The sequence below is a fragment of the Tursiops truncatus genome, chromosome 2, assembly GCF_011762595.2.
Source record: "Tursiops truncatus isolate mTurTru1 chromosome 2, mTurTru1.mat.Y, whole genome shotgun sequence".
Taxonomy (NCBI): Eukaryota; Metazoa; Chordata; class Mammalia; order Artiodactyla; family Delphinidae; genus Tursiops; species Tursiops truncatus.
In genome coordinates, this window is record NC_047035.1 from 139768375 (window position 1) to 139795744 (window position 27370).

Sequence of the window (27370 nt, forward strand, 5' to 3'; positions counted from 1 at the left end):
CATAAGCCAATAAATTTCCTTTTTTCCAAGTTGAGGGTTTCTGTTTCTTATAACTAAAAGAGAACGGCATTAGGTTTGTGAACTTCCTTGGGTTGTCAGGGGCCCCGTTTTATAATTTCTGTATTCTTCACTGGGTCTAGCCTGCCTTAGAACATATTCCAGGTGAAATGGAAATACGGAAAAACAAATGTGATGCTACACTATACATGCTGAGCACAGTAGAGTCGTTTTGGTTAATTTAGTTAATTATACATATAGAATAGCCTTCTTAAAACATTTTAAATCATATTATTCTCCTGCTAAAAAATCTTCAATGATTCTGTATAAAGGAAGCCAGGGCTTCTGAGCTAGGGCTCAGAAGGAAATGGGAACCAACGGAGAAGGACCCTATCCTACAGGCAGAATCTGACATTAGTAAAACATGGGCACTAATGAACTCTTCATGAAATATTTCCTTTGCCAGAAGCATTAAGATCACAAGGTTCACTTCCTGTGTATTAGTTTTGTCATGTCTAGTTACCTTCTTTCTTAATCTGAATCTTAGTCAAAGCAATAAAACAGAGCTATTTTCAAAAGAGAGACCAGACATTTCTTCAACACCAAATATTAGGCTTAATGTATGCAAAGTACAGATGAGAACAGACTGCAGAAGGAGACAGAAGAGGAAGAGGTGATAAAGAAATAAGAAGGCCCTCTGAGAGGAAGCACAGCAGTATCTCAGTTGGCAGAGCCATTAGGGAGAAGGCATTGAGCCTTTCTCTTTCCTGCAGAGTTTGATGAATCTCTGTCCAGAAAAGATAAATTTCAGAAGCAGAAGTTTACCACTTCCCTCAGGACACTGCCACCCTTAAAGTCCTTAAGTCCACTTATCTGGAACCTGTAATACAAATTAGAATGCAGTGGTGTAATAGTAGTGCAATGATCAAACACCGATTATTTCAATGTTGAGATGTAAGTCAGCATTTTAGCCTTTCTGATGTGTATTAACAACATGGAAATGTAGTAAATTCCTGAAATTTTAATATGAGTAGGCTGAGGCTTCAAAAGTTAAAAAAGATGTGACCTCTGAGCTCTCCCAGTTCTCACCATTCACATCTCACTTCATGGATATTCGAAAACCCAACAATTATTGGCACCAAGAGAACCACTAATGTTAGTAACCACTAATGTCAATAGCTTACAGCTAAATTCAACAGAAGAAAACCTACAAAAGGTTTATTTGTTCTTCTGAAGATTTCAGAAAATTTTGTTCAGGTGGCTTTAATTACTCTACAACACTAATATGTCCTAAAGAACATCCTAAAGACAGACAAAATACCCTTATTTGTAAACTTGAATTTACCATTTAATTCAACAAACATTTCTAGAGTGCTTGCTAGCTGCCAGCAAACAAACAGAACAGCAGCAGAGGTGACAGGGTTTTTAACAAGCCAGATCAGCTCCTCACCCAGCACTACGTTAGTTAAGCCTAAGTCAAAAAACAGTCCCACAGGGACTTCCCTGGCGGTCCCATGGTTGAGACTTTGCCTTCTGGCGCAGGGGGTGCAGGTTCGATCCCTGGCTGGGGAGCCGGGATCCCACACGCCTCCCGGCCAAGGAGCCAAGGCATGGAATGGAGGCAGTATTGTAGCAAATTCCATGAAGACTTTAAAAATGGTCCACATTAAAAAAAAAAAATCCAAAAACGAACAATCCCACATTATAATGGGCCTTTTTATTTATCCCCCTGTGCACTCCTCTTCTGGCTCCTCCTCTTCTGCCTTCAACCCTGATGGTCCAGAGTTTCTGTGGCCTCACAGCCTCTCAGCCCACATCTGCTTACATTGCTCTCAAAAGGACAGGATGGGGAGAAGGGTCTCAGTATCATGCGTGCCATGTAGAGTGGGAGCAGGGCGAGAGGCTGGGGACTCCGGGCACAGCCACTTTGGGAAGAGTGTCCTGCCTTCCATGCTCACCTTGGTCAGTCCCACCCATGCCTCTGGCTCCATCCATCATCCACAGTCCAGTAACTCATAAATCCATACCTCCAGCTCCCAACAGTTCTCATGAACTTCAGGCTCAAATTTCCAACTGCCTACTCAGCTTCTCCACCAAAAGTACCTCAAATTCTACCTAAAACCCCACTCATCATCTTGCGTCTCGCCTGCTCGTCTTGTTAGGAGTCCATCGTATGTAATGGAGGGTGCCATCCACCCAGGTGCTCCAGGTGGAAATGCCAGTCATCTCGGGCTGCTCTCTCTCCCCAAGTCCCTGCAGTTCTGTAGCGGAGAATCCTTCCCCTCGTGTTCCTGCCTCAGTCCATCGACAAGGGGGCTCCTGCTCCTTCTCAGCTCGGGGAGGGTCAGAGGGAAAGTTCTCACGCACTCTTTCCCAGAGGAAGGGGAGTAGCCCTTCTGTTGATATGACAGGACACCTGCTGGCCCATTTCCCCATGGGTGGGGTCACTGAGCCTCAGAAGCTCCAAACAAGTCCGACCCTGTCTCTTTCTTGTGCTGCCTGCTCGTGGCTGGTGAGCACAGCCGGGTTCTTCTTTTGGCTTCCTGTTCCCATGAGGTAAGGGCACCCGGGGCAGGGCTCAGGAACTGCCTTCTTGAGCAGCCTAGGGGCGACCATGTTCTCCCCTGCCCTCTGCAACTCCGTGTTCCTCCAGGCACAGAGTTTGTGGGGCAGGTTCATGATGGTCCATGCAGCTGGTGGGGTAAGTGAACTCCAGGTCTGGTGGGTTAATAGAACCCACCCACCAAGACAAGTGCCAGGGTCAGATTTAACATATAAAACTGACCACAATTTGGTTCCTTCCTAATTTCTCAACCATGTCTTCACCATCGCTCAACTTCCTCTTGTCCTTTTACCTCCAACTATGTCCTGCCAGAATACATCTAAAAGTCAAACATGAAAGGAGGTACATGAGTGAGATCTTTTTTGAGTCCCTGTGTGTATGAAAATGTCCTCCTGTTTACCTCAGCACGCGAGTGACAAACAGGCGGCATGTGGGATTTTGAAGTCTGACTATTTTCCTCTTAAAACTCTAAAAACTAGCATTTCCTTATCCTCCGAGATGGAAATCCTTAATGGGTGGTAGGTAAAAACTGGATTTTGTGATCAACTAAGTTTTGGAAACCCTGGATTAAAGACAAGAAGTTTCTTAACTGCCAGGCTTCTCAGACCCCTAATATAAACTGTGAAGCTTCAAGAAGATACAGAGAACCTGACATTTCTCAAATATAATAGGCAGTGCATTTCAAAGAAACAGTGTTCTATAAACTGACATCCTAAAATTTTCATCTCATTGTATGAAAAGAATCAAAGCAAGGCCTATTCCAAAGAGGAAAGCCATTCCTAACTTTGGCGGGTCTTAAGGCATCTCTTCGTGACTGTTCACCCTAGTTTTCTGGACACAATATACTCTCAAACCTTGTTGGGAATGTAAATCAGAAAATTTCTAAACATTTGTTTTTCTTTCTTCCTAAAAACACATCTCTTTTAGAGGAAGGGGTTTCTTATGATTCTTAGGTGTGTCCCCCTTTTCTTCAATGTATTATCCACAGGTCTGAGATAATACTATATTTGCTGTAAATTTATGTTAATAGCTCAGAAATTCAACAGGATGGTGTTTGGGATACATGTTTGCTGCCTTTGAGGAGTGAGAAGGGCTGCTGAAGACACGAGCAGCTGCAGGAAGGTAGGAGAGCCTCTCCTCCGAGTTCTCAGGCCCAGGCCCCCAGCTGGGGACCAGGCAGTGCCTCTCTGCTGCCCTGAGTACAGCCCTGGGCCAGATCTCAGGTGGGCAGTGCCCTGGTCTCTGCTTGTGGCGGCCCCCATGCCAACAGCAGAGCCCAGAGCCCACTGTGCCAGCCTTCCCTGCTATGGTGGCCGCCCACTGCCCACCACGGGAGGAATGCCCTTGTGCCAGATCTCCACTGCTTGTGGTGCCCACACTGTTAACAATGTTCATTTGAGATCATAGGACTGAACCCTTCTCTAAGTCAGTGTGCGCGTTCTAAAATAACACCAAGCCAAGAAACAGCTGGAAGAAGAAAATTCTGAATACATTTCTTCTCTTTGTTCTAGCAAAGATTCAAACCAGTGTTAATACTTCCGAATAATAAAACTTCATTAAGGAAGTAACAGATCGGTGAGAAAGGCAACCATTTTAAGCAAATTATTGCAAAATCAAATGAATGCAGGCCAGGAAAGGAAAGGTGGAATTGCAGCCCTCTTCCCCATCTTCTCCTGAATATATTCATATCTTCGACATAAAATCATCCCACTTTTATATTTTACTAGGAGCTCAAGGTCCCTTGATTCTTCAAAAGAGACTCGCTGTTTATTCATGGGCAGGCCTACGCTAAAGAATTCTTTTGAGTCAGCAGATGTCAGTCCCAGGACCCCCGTTAGGTGCTTCAGAGAGACATCTCATGGTTGGTGAATCAGACTTGCACTGTCTGATGAACAACTTTAATTCATCTGTATATTTATTTGGTTCTTGCTTCTCCTGCCCTTAGGAGTTGATCTGCTTTGCTGCTGCTCTCATGAGTTGACCCGTATACACAGTCAAGTTCTAACCTATGACTTATTACCTGAAAAGAGACAGAGTCACCTGAACACACAGCTAAGTCTTTCCTCCGGCACTTTGCACAAGCTGTTCGCTCCGCCTGAAACATCTCCTCCCGGCTGTCTTCCTCCCTGCATATCACAACCACCTGAAGTTATTTTCCTTTAATAATTTTTTCTTTTTTTTTTTTTACCTGTTTGTTGTCTGTCATCTCCCACAGGACTGTAAACTCAAGTAGGCAGGGACACGTCTGTCTCATACACCTCTGAGTCCCCAGTGCTTAGAACAGTACCTTGTACAGAGAAGGGGCTCTGTGAATACCTGTTAAATAAATAAACATGCTATCCCCTCACTTGTTACCTGTACTTCAAGCCTCAGATTTTCCTCTGGGATGCCTTCTCCATCTCCCCAAGACTGGTGCAGGCTGTGCTACTCTGAGCTTGCACAGCCTCTAAGCTGCATCACCTGCAGCTCACCACACTGTGCTGACACCGTTCGCTTGGCCAGCTGCCTCTCCCACTGAACTACAAGCAACTTGAGGGCAGGGACTACGTTATGTTTCCCATGATATCTATAGTGTCTAAATGGTGCCTAACACTAACTGTTAAGTGAATGAACATTTTTCTCCGTTGCTTTTCTTCAATCTCCTCCTCTTCTAGACAGTCCTCTAGTTTAAAAAGCTGTGAGTATATGCATATATTTAGACTATACTTGCTGCAAAAAGGATTTGAAATAGCTATAAATATATCTATATGTATTATAATATTTAGAGAGAACACCTACAAGGGAAAGAGGGAATTGAGAAATTAGAAAAAGATACAATGTTAGTTACATCAAGAAACACTCTTTTACTTGAAAATTCCAAGCAATTTAGACAATGGTTCCAGGTACTACTCCACCCGCACACATGTGAATTAGCTGAAGTACTGCCTGAATTCTCCTTTCCTTTTGCATTCTATGTAAAAGTTACTACACATTCCAGAAAGGAATTTGAGGGGTATTGGTGGTTAAATGGTAGAATTCTCGCCTCCCAGAAAGAAATTGGAAAAATCAGTTATCAACTTCATTTTCCCAGATAATGGTCACATGATACACAAAATTAGAAGTCAAGGTATCTCAGTGGACCAAATGTGGTGTGTCCCCGGGGGTGGAAGAGAGGAGAAGTAAACATTCATTGGGGTCATTACCTCGCCTCACATTGACAGAAAACTGCAAGAAGCCCAAGGGCAAGAGAAGCAGTGGTTTCCTCTGTGCGACCCCCACCCCCACCCCCCCACCCCCCCCCCCGCAACTCCTCCCAGGGGGTCTCTCTTGAGTGTGGTCCTGGGGACCACTGAGTGCTGTAGCGAGGGAGGGGCTCAGGCTGGGGGGTCAGCTTGACCTGGGCTGAATCTGGGCCCCTCCAACCTCAGCAGTGGAATTTTGGGCAAGTTACTCTGACACTCAGTTTCCTCATTGGAAAATGGGGGTTAAAAAAAGTAAACTGCTCAGTAAGTATTGAGGACTAAATGACATATGAACTGCCCAGCACAGTGTCTGGCATGGGTAGGTGCTCAGTAAACATAAGCGTCCTCCCCCCACTTCCTGGTTTCTAGGCTGGTGAAGCGAACTCTACCATCACTGCCAGGAATCCAGCTCTGCAGTAAGACTTACCCCGCCTTTCTCGTCTTCCTCCACCCCTGCGGGTGAGAAGAGTGAAGTGAGAACGCAGGCCCTCCTCCCACAAAATCCAGCTCAGGTCTGTTTCCAAAAGCCCTGAGCACAATGCTGGACCCCGAGCAGCACTCCCCACTCTGGCCTCAAAAATAAAATTGTCAGATGAATTCACAATCTCCTTTTCTTTCTTCCTACTTAATAGCATAGGATTTGGTGTGAGTGAATATCACTACGTAAGATTTTCCTAAATACCAGCTTTATATTTTAGTTGTCATCTATTGAGTTTGAAACTCCATAAATAGAAAATCATATAAAATTTCTTCTGTAAGTTCTAGCAGCAGGTCAGTGGGTCAACAGAAATAAAATCAAATCACCTATCTGTCTGTTTGTTTTGGCTGGACAGATTAAATCTATCTAACCTGATTCAAAGTCACGTTTAATTCTGACTGCTGATTTCTGAAGAAAATGCTGAGAAGGCCTTGCAGTGGGGCTGAATTACATGTTGTTTATGTTCAGTTACTTCATTAAACTGAACTTTATTGGCACTTTCATAAAGTAAACATCTGCAATGATCCTTCCAATTTTTACCTGCGGAGATGTTTCTGGTTTCCAACTCACTTATTTTTCTTGCCTCTGTTCATCAGATAAAATGAAGATTTTGAGGCCAAAGGGGAATGACAGGGAAGATACATCCTGAAAACCTTTCAAAACTTATCCTCTCCTCAGACAATGAAAAAGGATATTTGTCGTCCTGGCTTGTCCCCAGACCGTCGGTGGAGGGGGTGGAAGCGGGTCCGGGACGGCCTCTCCACCAGCCCATGGTGGCGGGTTCCGCGCACGCTGTCAGCTGGGTGGAACGCCGGCTGTGGAGAGAAGGAAGAGAGTTGGCTTGTGACCGTGACATTGCCACTCACCCTCAAGAACACCAACCGATCACAACAACAGATGACAAGGCTGACTTTATAATTTTACTGGTGTCTATGACTGTGCCTTGAGTCAAGGTAAATAAAATGCAGCACATGGAGCTGTTTCTACATCATTACAGAACAATTTAAAATAGTCTTTAGTGTGTGAAGATGAAAGCTGAAAGAATGATATATTAAAAGTTGTCACAATTTGGAGACTATGGACTCATACATCAAATCCCAGGAATTAGGAGATAAGCATGAAATGTAAAAGAGGTATACTTAAGACAGAAGCGAACTGAGTACCTACAGCGTGCAGTGTGCAGAAACATAGATGTGGCATCCAGAAATAAAATGGGATACCTCCTGGGGACTGGGGACTACTTGCTCTATACGGTGTCTTTTTATATTTTTGATTGACTCGACAATGTTTAAAAATTCAGGTTTGGGGCTTCTAGTGAAAAATCTGAACATCTTGGCCACACTGGTCCCAAATTCCCACTTGGCAATGGGGACTGAAATTGAGAGTAGCTGCTCTCTGCAGGTGGGACACCGGACCACTCAAATGACTTCTTATGTTAGACATCTGAGTTTGTGACCCCTGAGTCAAGGCGAGAAAAAAGAATACTACCTGAATACAAGTGGGAAACACACAGCTCATTATCAACTCATTTATACCCCAAATGGCACAAATGAAAATACAAACAGATTCAAGATAAATCCATGGTCAATAAATACAAAATCTTTTATTAATGGAGGCTTGGGTGACATTCTTAACATTTTTGAGTTTGGCATGATAAAAGGCAACCTTTTTTTTTTAACATCTTTTTTGGAGTATAATTGCTTTACAGTGCTGTGTTAGTTTCTGCTGTATTACAAAGTGAATCAGCTATATGCATACGTATATCCCCATATCCCCTTCCTCTTGCGTCTCCCTCCCATCCTCTTTATCTCACCCCTCTAGGTGGTCACAAGCAAAAACCAAATCCTAGGCTGGACCATTCTACCTCACATAATGGGGCAATGTGTATACAATATTATGCCAGAGATGTTTGTGAAATACATGAAAACAGATTTTCTTTTATGTAAATTGAATCATATGTCAAATACCTAGCTTACTATGAAAGGAATCCTTTGACGGAGTATGTCTTTCTGGGGGAGCTTCTTTTAGTTAAGAATTGGTCGCTAATTTTTCTTTGTTATAAACACACAGATTTTCTTATATCGGATTTGGGAATGACTCCTATTTCTCCCGAGTGGACTGATAAAATGTCTGGACTAGTTTAGTTGAACAGTTCTGTCAGCAAAGGGTCCCAGGTCCCAGCCTGTCTCAGTTCTCTAGTTTTACAATCCAAATCTATTAACTCCTAAAATAAAGAGATCTTACTGAGGAACAACCTCTGGTACTGGAAGAAAAACATCCATTGTGATAGGTAAGATGGATGTTGATCTCAGACAAGACAGCACACTAATCTAGGGAGTGATAAGTTGAAACACCTTTGTTAATCAAGAGGATGAATACCCAAGGCACACTTTATCAGGACCTGCTTACACAGCAGACATAATTTTTAAGAGACAGATTGCTTTGTTCCAGGATAAAAGAAAAGGGAGGACTCTCTGGTAATAAAATCACACGAACGTTAACTGTACTTGAAAATAACATTTTCCTCTAGGAGTCGTAGAGCACAACTACTGCCAGACTGAGCTCCCAGAGGCCAGCCTACAGAAGGGGCACCGAGGGTCTTTAGAAGGGGATCCAAGGGGACTTCCCCGGCGGTGCAGTGGTTAAGACTCTGTGCTTCCACTGCAGGGGAACTGAGATCCCGCATGCCGCACGGCGTGGCCAAAATAATAAAATTAAAAATAAAGGGCGGGGGGATCCAAAAAGCAGAAAGCTCTTGGAATGTCTTCTGATCTTCCTACTACACATACATTTTCTATTTACACTTGCCTGTTTTGCCTTAACCCCTGCTGGCCCAGATCCTCTATTATTACTCGGACTCAGTGTGTGTGTGTGTGTGGAGGGGGAAATCTCTGGCCACATTTGAAATTTTCTTCTCTTCCTCACCATGGCACAAGTTCAACTCTCTGCCCCTGTAGTAGCTGATCTTCTTCCACACTATATTTGACTTTAGCCCTCTCAACTCACAGGGTCTTGCCCATCAAATGAATTAGAGCAGTTCAGCCCAGGAAGCTGGAACTGGAGGAGGTTTCACAGTGAAGGAGTCTGTTAAACACTATGGTGTTTGGTAGTTGGCCTAAGTCTCTGGATCCCAAAAAGCTAGGGACAAACAGACACACAGTTCTCCTGTTCCCACCAACTTCCAATCTCGTCCTTGATAAGAGCTAAAATTCTGTTATTTAAAAATGTATTTCTTAAGCTAACTTTAATACAGAAAAGAAATAAAACCCTACCACCTTGAAGGTCAAGTACTTCATTTTTTCTGTTCCTTTTCAAGTTTTATCCATAGTTTTTACATGGTGGTACCCATAGCACATTTATTTTTGTGATCTATTTTCCGTACTTAACATTTTGTAAACAATCTTCCATATATTATGTAATCCTTACAGTTATTAATTCAATAAGCATACAGTATTTCATTTCCAACATTCATAACACCAAAACTCCATTATACAGTTCAAAGAACTTGTGGTTTGGAATCAAAGAAAACAGTCTCAGTCCAGAATCTTCCACTTACTAACAAGTTACTTCGTTCGTCTTCCTTATCTGTAAAGTGGAAATGATCATCTGATAACTTCCTCACAGGCTTGTTGAGAAAACGAAATTAGATTATGTGTGTGAAAGCTGCCTTATCCCAAGGAAACTGGGTGTTACAGACTGAATTGTGTCCCCCAGAATTTGTGCATTAAAGCCCTAATCCCCAATGTGACTGTATTTGGAGATGGGGTCTTTAAGGAAGTAATTAAGCTTAAATGAGGTCATAAGGTAGGATCTAATTCATAGGACTGGTGTCTTCTTCTTTTTTTTTTTTTTTTTAGGACTGGTGTCCTTTTAAGAAGAGGAAGAGACACCAGGAGGACACGCACACAGATGAAAGGCCATGTGAGGACAAAGCAAGAAGGCAGCCATCTGCAAGCCAGGAAGAGAGTCCTCAATAGAAACCAAACTACCAACACCTTGATTTTGAACTTTGCAGCCTCCAGAACTATGAAAAAATAAATTTCTGTTGTTGAAGCCACCCAGTCTGTGGTATTCTATTAGGGAAGGTCAAGCAGGCCAATACACTGGGCACCAGAAGGAGGATGGATATCCAGGTGGTGGGACACTGGAGAGCATCTTGTTAAAGGTGAGGCCACCCTGCAGAGCCCTTCTGTGGACAGCAGGAGTGACATCATCGTTAGGGGCATCCTCTAGCATTCTGAGCCTCCCACACCCATCTGCTGCCCATGCCATGTCACCTCTGAAAGCTGCAATCTGGGATGAATGCCTAAAAAGAATGTTGGCAGGGCCTTGTGACTTGCTTTAATCAATGGATCATGAGCACACGTGATATACATCTTGTCCAAACAGAAACTCTCACACCCTTCCTTCTGCCATGAGAATGCCATGTCCCAAAGAGCGGATGCTGCTTCAACCTCAGTTGCAGAAGGGGAAGATACAGGGAGGAGAGCACAGCAGGGAATATGAGTGAAAAACAAAGGTTTGCTGAAAGTCCCAGAGTTTTTGAATTGGTTGGTACTGTAGCAAAGCTGACTGATACGGCAGTGATGGCAGAGAGACTGCAGTGAGATGGAGAGTCCTGCTTTTCACGAAGAGCAACGAGGGAAGTGTAAAGTCAAAAGAGCCTGCAAATTGGTGCCTACATGTTTTAAGGAGGGCCTCAGGCTCAGGTTCTGACAAGCACCACCCGATCTGAAAACGTGGGACCCAGACACTAAGTAGAGAAGACAGGACTCCTGCACACCCGTATACAAAAGCTCCTCCACACTGATATCTGGGATCCGGTGCTGGACTACCCATAGGTAGACCGAGCACATTCTTAGGATACAAGCAAGAAAAGGACAACACAGAAGAGGAAGACTCTATTTGAGAGACTGTCCAATAACATTCAAAGTATTCAGTGTGGGAAAAATCAGAATTTAGCTGGATTTTCTTATCTTTTTGTTTGTTTGTTTGTTCTGGATGGCTTAACAGTTTTTATTCTGAAATACATAGGGATGGGAGGTCCAATAACCGCTTCAAGGCCCGGGCCAGCATTGGTCTTACTGCAGGGCCCCAGGCACTAGAAAGCGGATGGGAACCGCACATGGGGAGTGGCAGTATCCTCGCTGGCTGCCTGAGGTAATGCAGGGGTGAGGGTTAGCACCAGGAGGCTCTCAGTAGGAAACTGAGCAGTGAAGGGGTGGCCAGAGAATTCTGTTTCACATTGTGACTGAATTGCCAGGGCCTGAGCATGGAGAGGAATGACTGAGTGGTAACCCAAGGCAGGGGAAAGGTGGTTTCTGGGCTTAGGTCCCCAAATCTGAGAGAGGGTAGACTAGGTGGAGCACAGACCAAACACCAAGGTTCCACGGACCTCAACAGTGAAGGACAATGAGGCCGGGGCGGGAGGGTACAGGTGCTTCCTGAGTTGGCAAGTAGCTAGCCATAGGCAATTCTTACTTAGTTTCTGTGGCTGGGCTTTGGGGGGAGGAGGCGAATTCAAAGCGGTTCAAGGTACTTCTGGGAATTGAATGTCCACTTGCAGAGAGTCCCCGTTTCAGGCTCTCCCCGCTTTGCAGAATTGCATGCTCCTGATTGCTTCTGAAAATACCTCTACGTGGATGGCAAATTGGTTCAGGTTTCCAGGTATTAGGGTGGCTGATAGGGCGGGGGCGACATGGCTAATGCTGATAGCGGAACTCTTTCCGAGATGAAACAGGACACGTGAATCCTCCAAAAGAAGCAGCGTTGTGGATTTGCAGGGCAACGGCAGACAGGACCACACTCCCAGAGCACTCCCCCCAAGGACCGAGACCTCACGCAGGTGTCTTTACATGCAGCACCATATGCAGTCACCTCACATCACCTGTGAAAGCTGCAGCCTGGGGTGAATGGCTGAACGTGGCAGCTGGATTTCCTTACCTTTCCTGGGAGGAAGATTACTTCCTCTAATTAGACACTATTGATCTATCAATGTGACCTACATTTGCATTGATTCTTTTAGCAGACGTACCGCATCACTGGCAGATCATTAAGTTTGTGGCTAATTAGAAACCCCAGATCTTACATGACTAACAAACCACAAGCAGATTCCTACTACTAAGCCCATGTTTAGTCATGGAATGAGCTGAAGTTTGAGAATTGGAGAGCTGCTTATTGCCAACTCAAGGAGACTGTCATTATTAAAGGTATATATGCTATAGCATATTCTTTATATGTGAATGACCAAGCCACACTTGTTTCTTGCAGCAAAATCAATTCTTACTTACAGCTGTATTTCTATACGATGTTATTAAAAAAAGGAGCAATGTAATTTGCAACTTCTCTCAAGTGAAATATAGATTTCTAAATGCTAGTAGGATGGCCAAGTACATTCCTGCACTGTAAGAAGTTCTACTGAGTTTTTAAAAATATATTTAAAACATTTGAGAAGACAGAGATTAAGCATATTAATGGTTCCTCTGAAAAGTCTTGATCCAGAATACCATAACCTCAGTATCTTTACAAGGGGATGCCCAATCACTATCTCAAACAGAAACAATTCCACATAAGACAACTCTCAGTAGCATCATTTGTAGACATTATGATAACTAAAGCGCAAGAAAAAAAAAATCCTGTCAGAGCAACAGATATTATTCTGGAATACCACTGTCAATACTAGAAACACATACTGACAGGAGTTGCACTGGATGTGATGATACCGTTATTTTACGGTATGAGGACAATGTGCTAGCCTGAACCAGGGGTCATTTATGTGACAACTTCACCCATCTCAGCAGCAAACCAGGAAGCAAAGAGAGTCTCTAAGCAACAAAAACAGAACCCTCCAGGAGAGCACTTGGAAGGGAGCCCCTCAGGTTCTCCATTACACCTTACCTGAGCCTAATAAACTGGACCACCTGGCTTTTCAGCCCAGAGCAGGTGAAAATAAGGTGGGGATGAGCAACACAAGGGAACAGGGCTGCTGGCTTATCAGAGTGATAAGCAAAAGGACTGCTGACCATAATGGAATCCAGCTCCGTGCTTTCCTTCTACAGATGAGAAACCAGGACCCAGAGAGATGAAGTGATTTTTTCTCACCGTCACACAGCCTGGCAACTTGAACTCAGGATTCTGAGTCTCCTTCAGGGTTCTCCTCACCTCACCATTTTGCCTCCTTTGCTCAGTCACCCACACAAAATCAGTTATTTTTGAGATTGTAAGTGGATTTTTGCTGACATATACGGAAAAAATAAAAAATATTTTTCCAGAAATGTTCCAGACAAAATTTTATTATGTTCTCATAAATCTACTGACGACCCAAGATTCAATTAAAGGGTAAGAGCCCTGCTAGGGTATCTGGCTATCCTGCAGTATAAACAGCATACTTATCTTTTATATTGGATCCAACAGTCTCATTTGGGGTAAGTGTCCAACAATATTTTATAAAGGTTAGCTACAAGTCCCAAGGCTATTTATTGACCTTCCCATGCTTCCTCCTATAGAATTAAAATGCTACATGGTGTCTGTCTAAATTACTCTATATATCTGAGCTCTCATCTGTTTCCCTCCTCCCCAGTAGAGCTAGAGGTGGAACAGGAGACTGGGTAGAAGTTTAACAGATCATAAAGGCACTGCTAGACGTGGTGTGTTAATGCTTGGCTCTGAGGTCACCCTCGCACTCACTAATTTGCTCTACAGGACCTCCAGCCCGCCCACAATGCTGTTTAGCTCTTCTTTCGATCATGAAAGACTAACCCCTGGTTCTGAATACATTTCTCTGGGGGGAAGACTGGAGACTTTAAAAGGGCAGGAAGGCAGATTCCCTGAGTTTGCAGCGCTTCTTATTTATATGCAGGCTATAGTTAATGGGCGACGTTATAGGTCCCCTCTTTTAAAAAAGAGTCTAACAAAGGGACAACTGTGCCTCTCTTGGGAACCCAGCCACATTCCAGGATCATTCCAGCCACAGCCAGGGCTTCCTTTGGTTCTCATGATGAAGGGAGGGAGGGAGTCAGGAAGACCTGCCCACTGCAAAGAAGAGGCTATTAATTCACTCCCTGGGGGCTAAATGGAGCATTTTAATTCTGCCTTACAAAACGAGCAGAATAAAAAGGATTTCATAGCTTGGTTAGAGACTCTATTATATCACCATCAAAACAAAACAAAACAAAACAACCTTAAAATATAATTCAAAATACTTTACAAATCTCCAGGATCAGACGTGCCAGCGCTCTGCCAGCCCTCCCTGACCTCAGCTCCCCAGCCTCTTCCTTTGCCCTCTGCGGCGTTAAAATTGGGCAGCAGCTGGTGCTCAGCCACGCCAGTGGGCTAGATCTTGAGTTCACAAAACTGTAAGGCTCCTAACTTCTGGGAATAAGGTAAGGCTTTTCTCCCAGCAGGTGGCCAGTGCTACACTATCTTCAGGCTGGTCTTAGTCCAGTTTTACAGGGTACTTTGACTCTCAGAGCCCCTGAATCACCTGAGTGGGTAGTTTTTATTTTATTTTTAACATTGAGACCATGCCTTTTTTGCCAACTGAATTTGGGATCCAATCTTCTCCCAAGGACCAAATGAGTCCTGCTGTGAGGATGAAAAGAAGCTACAAAGAGCAGAGCAGAGCAGAGAAGGTGCTGGCACCCAAACCTTCTAACCTGTGACATGGCCTGTCACCATATCTGTATCCCATGTGTTGCCCCTTCCTAGTCCTTATTTTTAAATGAAAGGTAAAAGGGAAGAAAAGTTAATAAGATAAACTAAGGATAAAGATTACTCTAAAATATGACTGATAAAACAGTTTGTTTTTTAAGGCAGCAAAGGTCCAAACAGAAAAAAAAAAATCAAAGCAGTCAAAATTATCTCAGAGGACCAGGAGGAATAATCTGTAAAAATAAGAAATAACCACAAAGCATAAAACATGCCCAGAGTGCAGGGTTTAGGGTTCATAGCGGGGCTCTTGTTCCCGGAAGAGGCAGTTGAGAAGGTCAATATCCCAGGTGGGGCTCGCACAGGCATCTCACCTGGAGAGGTTGGTGGGTGACATTCTGCTGACCTAGCGGACTGCAAGCGGTGAGACCTGTTATTCTGCCCCACACCTTCCCTCTCGGCCCCCACATGGTGTCTGTGACAGTGGGTTCCAACACACGTTTGATGAATTATTATTATGTTTCTAAATAATTAGGATCCAAAGCAGAGTGTGTGATGTATATAGGGTGTAGAGAAGATATTAGAAGCCCTGTTTCCACCACTCAGTTTTCTATTTTTTTTGTGTAATAATATAACAGTACAGGGGTATGTATATATAACTAACAAACAAAAACGTAACCAAATTGGGGATACAAAACTCTTTTTTACTACTAGGATGCATGATCAAAAAGTTTAAATGACAAAATGTTGAGAATTATTGAAACTGGTGATGGCTATATGGGAGCTTAGTATTCTATTCTTTCTACTTTGGGGGATAGCTAAAATTTTCCATAATAAAAAGAATTTCCACTTCAAATCCTCAGGGATGGGCATGGGCATGGCAGAGGTTAATGCAGACCCCAGGCCCCTGCAGGCATATTATACTGTCTTTCCAGGAAATACCACACAAGCACCCACAGAGGTAGAAGTTTTAAACTGTCCATTCCCATCCCCGCCTTCCTGCCTGGTGCAATGTCTTCAGTGGAAAGAGAGGCCTTCTGTTGAGTGCAGCTCCCCTTTGGCTCCTAATATGATCATGACTAGAGAAATCAGTTCTGGGTAAATTGGGTCTGCCCATTTATTTCCTCCAGAAGAAGCTGATTTGCTTCTTATGTGATGATGGAATGATGGAAAGGAACTGTGGAAGGGAGGAACTGGTTTTTGTGAGCTAAGACTTGAGCAGTGACAGGGCAGGGCAGCAGGTGCCTGGCCTAGAGGCAGGTTAAACAGGAAAGCAACTGGCCAGTAGAGTAAGGCCAATGGTGTCCTCAGAGGCCAGAGGGGTCAGATAGGTATTTTAGGTCCGGTAGGAAAGGAGTCAAAGCACCTGAACGTGGCTTTACCCCATCACCTGCCTCTTCCTGCCGTATGAGACAGAGGTGAGGAAGAGTCATGTGTAGGCACGGACTGCCCTTCTTCCCTCTCCTTTCAGTCTCGCTGCATCCTGAATCACGCCAGATACACCACCCTGATTAAACTTGGTAAGATACTTCACTGAGTTTAAAAGAGATCTGTAATTTGGAATTAAAAAAAAAAAAAGTAAGGGAGATAAATGCAACAAAATTGACAAAGTGTTGAAAATTATTGAGGGAAATGGGTGGAGGCAGTCAAAAGGCACAAACTTCCAGTTTTAAGATAAACAAGTTCTGAGGATGTAATGTATGGCATGGTGACTAGAGCTAATAATACCATAATACATATTTGAAAGTTGCTAAGATAGTAGATCTTAAAAGTTCCCATCAATGAAAAAAAAAAATGTGTAACTGTGTGTGGTGATGGACGTTAACTAGACTTATTGTGGTAATCATTTTTTTTAAAAATCACATACATATTTAATTAAGAAACTAATAATACAATATTACCCAAATAAAAGTAAGCACATGCTTAATTATCATGTTCTATATTTCAGAGAAGAGATATTAAGGATTTATGCCATAAGTTTATTTACAAACATATCTAGGATGCTGAGTTCAAGAGTTTGATCCTTTTTTCAAAGAGACAGCACATCTCAAAATGCTCCTCTTCATATCTGTCTCATGGATTATTTTTTAAGCAGTTGGTGTCTTACTATAAAGAAAGGTGCTGTAAATCCAGACGCAAAGTACAAAGTCATCATAGCTAGTATCCGCCACTTGTTTTCCACTGAAAATGCTAAATTCTTCCCTGGACCCTCCTCATAGCGGCTCCTACGGACCACTGAGGCTGTGAACCTCCGAATGCTCTGTCCCAACACGGTGCTGTTGGAAGCTCGGCGAAAGGCGCAGAGACTGAAGGTGGAAGAAATGGCAGCAGCACACCAAGCCCGCCTTTCCTCATGACCTTGTTCCCCTGTGTATTGTGGTAATCATTTTTTTGCAATATATACACAGAGCAAATCATTATGTTGTATACCTTAAACTAATACAATGTTATATGTCAATTATACCTCAATAAAACTGGAAAATATTAAGACTGGTGATGAGTATAAGGGGGTTCATTATTCTATTCTCTACTTTAGGGTATATTTTACATTTTCAAATAAAAAGTTTAATTTTTTAAAATTAAAATTGTGACACTATAGTAAATTAAGGGTGTCTTTTTTTCAGCTTTAACCCAATAACTTACAGACATGCAAAAAAAGAGATGAAAGCTAAGTGTTTTACCATATGGCCTGCAAAAATTATTACTAAAATACTTTTCTTCACATGACTTTAAAGGACAAAATAAGTGTATAATTTCACAAAGGAACTAGGAAGGTATATCATAAAAGAAAATGTTTCTAGAGGGAATAAAATAATCTGGAATATTTAGTTAGATATAACAGCACATGGCAATTCTAAACAAAGCATATTGAGTTTTAAAAAAGACAACGAAATGTACATCCTGTTTTTGATTTAAAAGAGCCTTGGGTACTTTTCCTCACCCGACTACTTGCTCATGAAGAGGCACACATAGTGTCCTGTTCCTCCTGGATTCATACAGTCAGTCACAAGAGTTAGGAACGCCCTTACAGGCCTATCAATCCCACTATGCAGCACCCTTGCCGCAGCCATCCAGCCTCTACTAGACCCCCACAGGAGATGGGACCCGATGACTTTCCCAGGCAGGCCACTCCTTTTTCATACAGCCCTGCTTCTGGTATATCTTCCCTTAGGCTGAGCTGTAAAGTATCCTTGGGGGAATCTCTTGGGGGAATCTGCCCAGATGAGAGGTTTCTAAAAATTCATCATTATAAGGTCATTCTTCTCCATGAGGAACCAAGTTACCAAAAGTAGGAGGATTTGTCTGTGGGACCAGGTTCTCCATTTAATTTGAGTTCAAACTGCAAATGAGTCTGGGTGCTTGTTTGGAGACTCCAGGTTAAGTGGGTTTGGCATTCCTTTTGTCACCTAATACAAAAACTGGCAGGGCTCATAAGGAGGGAGTCTTTTCTTCTCACCTGCAAGTGCTCCCCTCTGCCTACAGACAGGGGAGAGAAATCCAACCACTCAGACGTGAGCTGGTGAGAGCTGCCATCCTGAACCGGGCCCCTCCTTTGGATGGGTGAATGTGCTACCGACAGCTTCTTGGTTCCCAACAGTAGGGCAGGGTCTCTCCCTTACAAGGAAGGTGGGCCTTTCTCCAGCTCTGGCCTGTGACTGGTGAGGTAAGCCTGGTCAGCCCTGCCTACGCGGGCATGCAGGTGGCCTCACTTCCAGGAAGAGGGAGGCGTGAGGAGGGATGTCCCATTTTGATCCCAGAGCCCCGCCCAAAAGGGCTCTGGGAGCTACCCAGAAGCTAGTAATAAAGGTAATAAAGCTAATGATCTGATCCTCCATCGGCTCCCTGAGTCATCTACCCACCAGTGAGAACCCAGAAAAGGGAACGGCGATCAATCAGCTTCAACTGCCAGAATGTTATGGTTCAGCTTCTCCGATTAGGCACCATTAACACAGCCCTAACTAACTACTTTACCTGGTACCCTAAAAAATGGATAAGGAAAATTATCATCAGTGAACTTGGTTATTTTTGTGGGATTTCAAAGTTTTGAGGTGACTGTATTTCATCTGATGCTCCAACGGCGGAGGTGTGCAATCCGCATGGAGTATAAAACAGAGATTAAAAGTAAAATGGTTCATCAATGCCATAATTCAGATGTTTCCTCTAAAGCCACCAAGAAACTTATTGAGAAATGCTAAAAAAAATTTTTTTTTTCATTTTCTGTGTATTTCACTTGTTTGTGTTTAGGGAATTTTTGATATGTTTTGAAAAGTTTTGGAGTTTCTGGAAATAATTTGTGGTCATGGAGAGACTGACAAGTCATAGGATTAACTGTCAGTGGGATGTGCCACAGCTGGGAAGGGGACAACCAGTGGGAGACTTCTGCCTGTGTCAGGATGATGACTGCCCACTTTCTCCTTTCTCTTCCCTATAGACCAGCTTTACAGCTGTGGGGTTGTGACTTTTAATAAGGAAAACATATTTGGTCTTCCTCCTCATTTCTGGCACAGAGCTCCTTTGGAATTTCCTAAGTGATGAGAGCAGCAAAGGTGTTTTTTGTTATGTTAATCAGGTGACTTTTGGAACACACCTAACGGTAGGGGCTGGTTGTCTGGAGAACCAACCCTGTGATTAGAGGGTCGAAAGTTTTAGTGTCCCCCTCAGCACCACCAGAGAGGGGAGAGGGACTGGAAGTTGAAGCAATCGCCAATGGCCAATGATGTAATCAATCATGCTTCTGTAATGAAGCCTCCATAAAAACCCAAGAGGACAGGGTTTGCAGAACTTCTGGGTTGGTGAACACATGGAGATGTGAAGACAGTGGTGTGTCCTGGAGAGGGCACAGAAGCTCTGTGCCCCTTTCCCACATACCTTGCCCTACACATCTCTTACATCTGGATGTTCATCTGTATCCTTTATCATATTCTTTTATAATAAACTGGTAAGTGTAAGTAAATGTTTCCCTGAATTCTATGAGCTGTTCTATTAAATTAATTGAATCCAAAGGAGGAGGAGGAGGTCATGGGAACCTCCGATTTACAGCCAAGTTGGACAGAAGTTGTAGGTAACTCGGGGACCTAGACTTGTAACTGGTGTCTGAAGTGTAGAGGCGGGGCAGTCTTATATAGGACTGAGTCCTTAACCTGTGTAACCTGATGCTGTCTCTGGGAAGATGGTGTCAGAATTGAGTTGAATGGTAGGAGAATTGCTTGTTGGTGTCGGGAACCCCCTTCTGCCCATGGTGGAATTGGGTGCAGAACACTTAATAGCCCACTCAGTCGAACTATGGGTAGTAGGGCCAGGACATGCCAGGCCAGGGCACAGTCTTTTTCCCTAAACCAAAATCTAGGACTGCCCACTTCCCCAGCGCTGCTGTTCTCCAGTGGGGAAGAGTAGAGAAAAGGCAAAGGTCCACACCTCACAGGCATAAAGCAAGAACTTGCTTCTTGGTGGTTCTTAGATATGGAAGAACAGATGGACCCCACTTAGAGCCATCAGTAACTAAGAAAATTCAGGCTCTGCTGGAACCATTACTTTTAAAGACAACCAACCCGCTTAGATCAAATTATTTAAATAAGAAATATATTTACATTCTTAAATAAAAGATGGACAGTGAAGAGGCAACCTCCACCCCTTGTTCCCCTCTCTCCAGTCCCCACCTCCCAATGGGTAATTACATTATTAGTTTCTTGTGACTCCTTCCAACTACTGATTATGCATGTACAGCAAATACATATTATTTCTACCCCTACCCTTTTTTACACAAATGGTAGCACACTAATACACTGTTCTGTACCTTTTTAACTTAACTGCCAATTAAATTTCTAAACCTGATTCCAATTTCTTAGAAGTTCTTTCTCTAAATTCTCAAGATATAAAAATAGCCAAACAGGGACTTCCCTGGTGGTGCAGTGGTTAAGAATCCACCTGCCAATGCAGGGGACACGGGTTCGAGCCCTGGTCTGGGAGATCCCACATGCCACAGAGCAACTAATCCTGTGGGCCACAACTACTGGACCTGCGCTCTAGAGCCCGTGAGCCACAACTACTGAGCCCGTGTGTCACAACTACTGCAGCCCATGCACCTAGAGCCTGCACTCTGCAACATGAGAAGCCACCGCAATGAGAAGCCTGCGCACCGCAACAAAGGGTAGCCCCCGCTCGCCGCAACTAGAGAAAGTCCGCGCGCAGCAACAAAGACCCAACGCAGCCAAAAATAAATACAGTAATTAATTAATTAATTTTTAAAAAATAGCCAAACAAAAATATTAGAAAACTCAACAAAAGTAAAAACCATCAGAGAACATATACCAAGGCTATAACTGGATCACTCCCTTCTAGACAGTTCATCTTGGCCAATTTCTCTAAGCCCTTATATCTATCTCAGAATTACCTGGTCCTCAAAGCCTACGATCACTACCCTCTTCCCTTTCACTGCCTCCCTCTCGTCTCCATTTAACCACAGCCAAGCCTCTCCCCTGGGGGGTGGGGGTGGTGTTTGAAATAGAACTTAATGCTCTGTTCTTCTCCTCTCACCCCTGTGTCTCTTCCCTTCTCCACAGCTAAGTTTCCTGATGAAGGAGTTGCCTCAACTACCTCCTCAACTCCCACTCACCCCTCAGCCCCCGACCCCTCTACTACACTGAAACTTCTCTCCCCAAGATAACCATTGACTTTCCTTGTTACTAAATGCAACTGGACGTTTTTCAGCTCTTAAGTTACCTGACCTCTCAGAACCATCTGAAATTACTGACAATTCACTCTCTTTTGAAAATGTTCTTCTTCTGGCTTCTGCGACTCCATGCTCTCCAGTTTCCTTCCTACCACTGTGGTATTTCTTTCCAGTCTTCTGTGCTGACTCCTGAACTTCCCGACCATCCTTTAAGTGCTGGCCTTCTTCAGGACTCTGTCGTATAACTCTTTATCTTCAGCAGGGACCTCTCACCAAAGCTTCAGACTTGTAGTTCAACAGCCCACTGGACAACTCTTCTAGGACTACCTGGCAGGCATTTCAAACCCAGCATGTTTAGAAACGAATCTGCCATCTTCCTCCCATACCAGCTCTATCTCGTGTATTTCAAATGTCTGGGAATGGCACCACCCCACAGCCAAGCCCTGGAAGTTTGGGGTCCTCCTTGAGCACCTCCTCCCAGCCCCTCCCCATCCCAGGCATCTCCATGTCTGGTCACTCTGACCTTCCAAACATTTCTCAAACCTACTACTATCCTCAATTTCCCATCTACCCATTCCCCGGAATTACTGCAACAGCCTTATAATTGGTCTTTTTGTCTCTAATCTTGTTTCCTCCAATCTAGCTTTCACAATGCAGTCAGAGTAATCTTCCTAAAACACAAATCTGATCACATCATTCAACTACATAAAACCCATTAATGACAGGATTTTTAAAAATAGATCCTAGCAAGCCGATTTTAAAGTTCACCTGGAAAAATAACTATGCAAGAATAGCTTGGAAAAATCACTGAAAAGAAGCTTGAGAGTGAATAAATCCCACTAGAATTTTAAAATGTAATATAAAGCTACAGTAATCAGTTAAAACATTGTGATTCTGGTGTATGAATAGACACATAAATCAATAAAAGAGAACGGGAAGTCTTGAAATATAAGCAAACACATGTGGGAATTTAGTATATGATAAAAGTGGCATTTCAAATTAGTGGAGAAAAGATGATTATTCAATAAACAGTGTTGGGACAACTGGCTAGCAAACTGAAAAAAAATTAAGTCAGATTCACATTGCATACCCTATGTTAGCATAAGCTCCTGATGGATCAAAGATTTTAAATCTAAAGACGAAGGCACAAAGTATTAAAAGAAACAAAGAGAAGAAGACTTTTTACAAAGCCCTAGAAGCCATTGAAAAACATTAAAGTTTGATACATAAAAAAATGTAAATGTCTGCATGGAAAAACAAAATCCCATCATAAAAAAAGACAAATGGCAAACTGGGAAAATATTTACAACTTATAACACAGATAAATGTTTACTTTTTTAATATATAAAGAGCTCCTAAAAAGTCAATAAGAAAAAGATCAACCACCCTAAAGAATTAAGAGCAAAAGAAATGAACAGCTTGTTCACAGTAAAGGTAATACATAATACATAAACATAAGAAAAAATGTACCTCACTCATAGTAAGAGAAATGTAACTTAAAAGAACACAGAGACATGATTTTTCATCTATAAGACTGAAAAAGATCAGTTGATAAAACACTGAGCTGGGGAGGATGTGGGCAAACAGGCACTTTCATACATGGCAGGTAGGGATGTAAACTGGTGCAACTTCTATGGAGTGTGAACTGACACACCTATCAAAGCTATAAATGCATATACTCATTGCCCCAGCAATTCCACTCCTAGAAATTTTTCTCGCAGTTATATTTGCATGTGTATAAAATTATATGTGTATAAGGTTGTTCATTGAAACTTAGTTTGTAACTTTTTTTTAAAGTCTGTAACTTAAATGTTCATCATTGGAGAACTAATTGAACAAATTATGGTAAATCCATACAATAGAATACTGTGTACTCAGAAACAAACCAACCAAAACAAAATAAGAATAAGGATGCTCTTGGGGAGCTGATATAGAAAGATCTTTAAGATATATTAGTGAAAAATGCAATGTACAGGAATGTGTATGGTTAGCTACCTTCTGGGTAAAAGGGTGGGGTGAAGTGAATTATATATTCACATTTCCTAATACTGCATAAAATATCCCTGAAAGAATAAACAAACTTGATAACAGGGGTTGCCTGTAGGGAGTGAACTGGGTGACTAGGACAGAGATGGAAGCGGTATTTTCACTGCACACTCTTGATTATTTTTAATTCTGAACCACATGAATATAAATACATATATATTCAAAAAACAACTAAAATTAAAATTGAAGAGCATATTACAAAGCTACAGTAACTACACTGATATGGAAATGGACAGAGGAAATGGGCAGCCATATCAATGTAACCAAACAAACAGAAAGGGACTTCCCTGGTGGCGCAGTGGTTAAGAATCCGCCTGCCAACACAGGGAACACAGGTTCAATCCCTGGTCCGGGAAGATCCCACATGTCTCAGAGCAACTAAGTCCGTGCACCACAACTACTGAAACCTGCACACCTAGAGCCCATGCTTTGCAACAAGAAAAGCCACCACAATGAGAAGCCCGTGCACCGCAACGAAGGGTAGCCCCCGCTCGCCGCAACTAGAGAAAGCCCACACGCAGCAATGAAGACCCAGTGCAGCCAAAAATAAATAATAAATAAAATTAATTAATTTAAAAAAACAGAAAGAATCATATAAAAAATGAATTATTCAAGAACTGAGACAACAGGTTGGACACAGAAGAAAAAGGGTGGGATCTCTGTCTCAAGGCTCAAGACAAAATAAATCCCAAAGTAATAACAGTATTAGAGTATTAGTATTAATATGGGTTAAAAAAATTGGGTGAGTGTTTGAGAAATCTTGACATGATAAAGGCCATTCTAAACATACAGATTATAACACGGAAGTCACAAAAAGATCAATACATTTGCCTCATAAAAATCAGAACAGAAAACTCCCAAACAAAAAAAAATTACTAAATGGAGAAAATATTTGGAATATATATGGCAGATTGTGGTGGACAGACTCTAAGGTGTCTCCTGATGATCGCCACCTCCTGGTTCATGCCTTTGTGTAATTCCCTGCCCTTAAGTGTGGGCAGGATCTGTGACTTTTTTCTCACCAATAGGATATGGCAATGGAGTGATTCCGTTCTGATATTTGAAAGCCTCTGTCTTGCTAGCAGAGGCGTTGGAGAGACTCCTCTTCACTGGCCTGGAAAAAGTAAGCTGCCATGACATTAATGGCCATGCTGGAGAAGCCCACGTGCCAAGCAAGTGTGGGTGGCCTGTAGGAGCTGAGGGGAGTCGCAGGCAAGAAACTGGCGCCTCAGTCCTGCAACCACAAGGAAATAAACTCTGCCCAAGGGAGCTGGGAAGCGCATTCTTGGTTCAGCCTATGATGAGCCCACAGACTCATCCAGTATCTGCACTGCAGACTGGTGAGACGCTGAAGCAGAGAAACGAGATAACCCGTACCAGACTTCCCACCTACAGAAACTGTCAGATAATAAAATGCGTGTGGTTTTGAGCCAGAAGCTCATGGTAATTTGTTACACAGTAACAGAAACCCAATACACAAAAAGCCAATTTCCTTAATACATAATAAAGAAGTCTTAAAAACCAATGAAAGGATAGAGTACTCAACAGAAAAACAGGCAAAAGACTTAAAAACATAGTCTACAGAACAGGATATACAAACCGTCAAAGAAACATAGAGATGCTCAACCTGTCTTTTGTGTTATTGTCCTTAGCACCTTAGAACAGTGCCAGACAAGTAGGGGCTGCTCAATATTTATTTGTTGAATGAATGAATAAATTTCACTCATAATTAAAGGAATGTCAATTGAAACAATGAGATGCTATTTCTTACCCAATAGATTAGCCAAGATTAGAAAGATGGATATAATTTGAATAGATGTTTCTCCAAAGATAATATACAAGTGGCCAGTAAGTACATGAAAAGATGCTTAACATCACTTTTCATTAGAGAAATGCAAATCAACTACAATGAGATATCATCTCACACACATTAGGATGGCTACTATGAAATCCACAGAATGTAACAAGTGTTGGAGAGGATATGGAGAAATTAGAACTCTGTACACTGTTGGTGGGAATATAAAATGGTATAGACAGTATGGAAAACCATATGGCTGTTCCCCAAAATATAAAACAGAATTGCCAAAAGATCCAGCAATCCCACTTCTAAGAGTATATTGGAAAGAACTGAAAGTAGGATTTCAAAGAGATATTTGCACATCTACGTTTACAGCAGCATTATTCACAATAGCCAAGATGTGGAAGCAACCCAAGTGTCCTTCCCTGCATGAATGGGTAAACAAAATGTGTTATATACATACAATGGAATACTATTCAGCCTGTAAAAAGGAGATGATCTTGTCACATGATACAACATGGATGAACCTGGAGGACATTATGCTAAATAAAATAAGCCAGTCACAAAAAGACAAATACTGTAAGACTTCACTAATTTGACCTCGAGTGGTCAAATTCACACAGAGAGAAAGTAGAATGGTGGTTACCAGGGGCTGGGAGGAGAGGAAAATGGGGAGTTATTTAATGAGAACAGAGTTTCTATTTTGCAAGATGCAACAGTTCTGGCTACTGATTGCGCAACAGTGCAAATATACTTGACATTACTGAACTTATGGTTAAAAATGGTAAAGATGGTAAATTTTATGTTATGGTTTTTTTTTATTTTTTACCACAATTTTTTAAAGTAGGTATATTTTGTGGTGCAGACAATATGAAGAAACAGACACTCTCAAAATGCTGGTGGGAGCAGAAAGTGTAACTACCTCTATAGAGACTATTTCGTTAATATCTACCTTAATTGTAAATGTACACATCCTCTTACCCAGCTATTTTACTTCTAGGAACATACAGGTATTACCCTTACATAAATACCCAAAGATACATATAACAAGAACGTTCACTGCAGTTTGCTTTGTAATAGTGAAAAACTAGACAGTCTAGGTGTCTAGACCTCAATAAGAGACTGGTTAAGTGAATGATGGGATAGCTATGTGAAAGTATACCATGCAGCCACTGAAAAGAATACATATCTTTATGTACGGATATGATGTCCAAGACATTCAAGTTTTGCCTTCAAGGTGGAAGTTATTTATTATGGCATGGTTCCATTTGTGTAAAGATAAAGTGTGTGTATATATATATATGTATATATATATATATATATACACACACACACACACACACAATACATGCTTGCATATACACAGAAAACTCCTGGAAGGGTGCAAAAGGAACCCTTGGCAATAAGTACCTCTGGGGATTAGACTGGGGGAGAGTGTCAAGGAGAGAAAGGGAGACTTTTACTTTTCATTTTATATACTTCTATTTTATTTGAGTTTTTTAAACAAACATGTATTACTTTTACATAAAAATTAATTTGGAAGAATAAATAAGTGAGCAAGCAGACAAGCAAATAAAGAAATATTTCCCCAGTATCTTTACATTGCCCTTAGGACAAAATCTAAATCCCTTAAAAAGAAAGTAAAATCCTTCGCAATCTGGTCCCTGTTTTACCCTCCAGTCTCACCTCTCACCACCCCCACTTCACATGCAATCTATGCTCCAGTCTCACCAACCTCCAGTTCCTCAAACAGGACACGTTTTCTCTCGCCTCCAAGCTTTGCCAGATGCTGTTTCTTTTGCTTGGAACACTCCCCACTCCAACCTTCAGTCACATGGCCCTCAAGTCCCAGCTCAGACATCTCTTCCTCCAGGAAATCTTCCCTGGAGCTCCCCCTACCCCCAGTCTGGGGTAGGCACCCCTCAGATGTGTTCCAGACGCTCTCTAAACC

At 42.5% G+C, this 27370-nt stretch overlaps 1 protein-coding gene and 1 pseudogene across 8 annotated transcripts in view; both read right to left on the reverse strand.

Annotated features, from left to right (window-relative positions):
* Window positions 1-27370, reverse strand: part of CRTC3 (CREB regulated transcription coactivator 3) — a 103835-nt gene that overhangs the window by 36661 nt on the left and 39804 nt on the right. For all 8 annotated transcript variants that reach the window (XR_012330289.1, XR_012330287.1, XR_012330288.1 and 5 more), the window contains exon 3: window positions 6955-7074. Coding sequence is in view for 5 of the 8 variants with exons in the window: in XM_033852181.2 (XP_033708072.1) it covers window positions 6955-7074 (120 nt within the window). In the remaining 3 variants the exon portion in view is untranslated. The remainder of the gene's footprint in view (window positions 1-6954; window positions 7075-27370) is intronic.
* Window positions 7091-17282, reverse strand: LOC141278129 (cytochrome c oxidase subunit 7C, mitochondrial pseudogene; annotated as a pseudogene).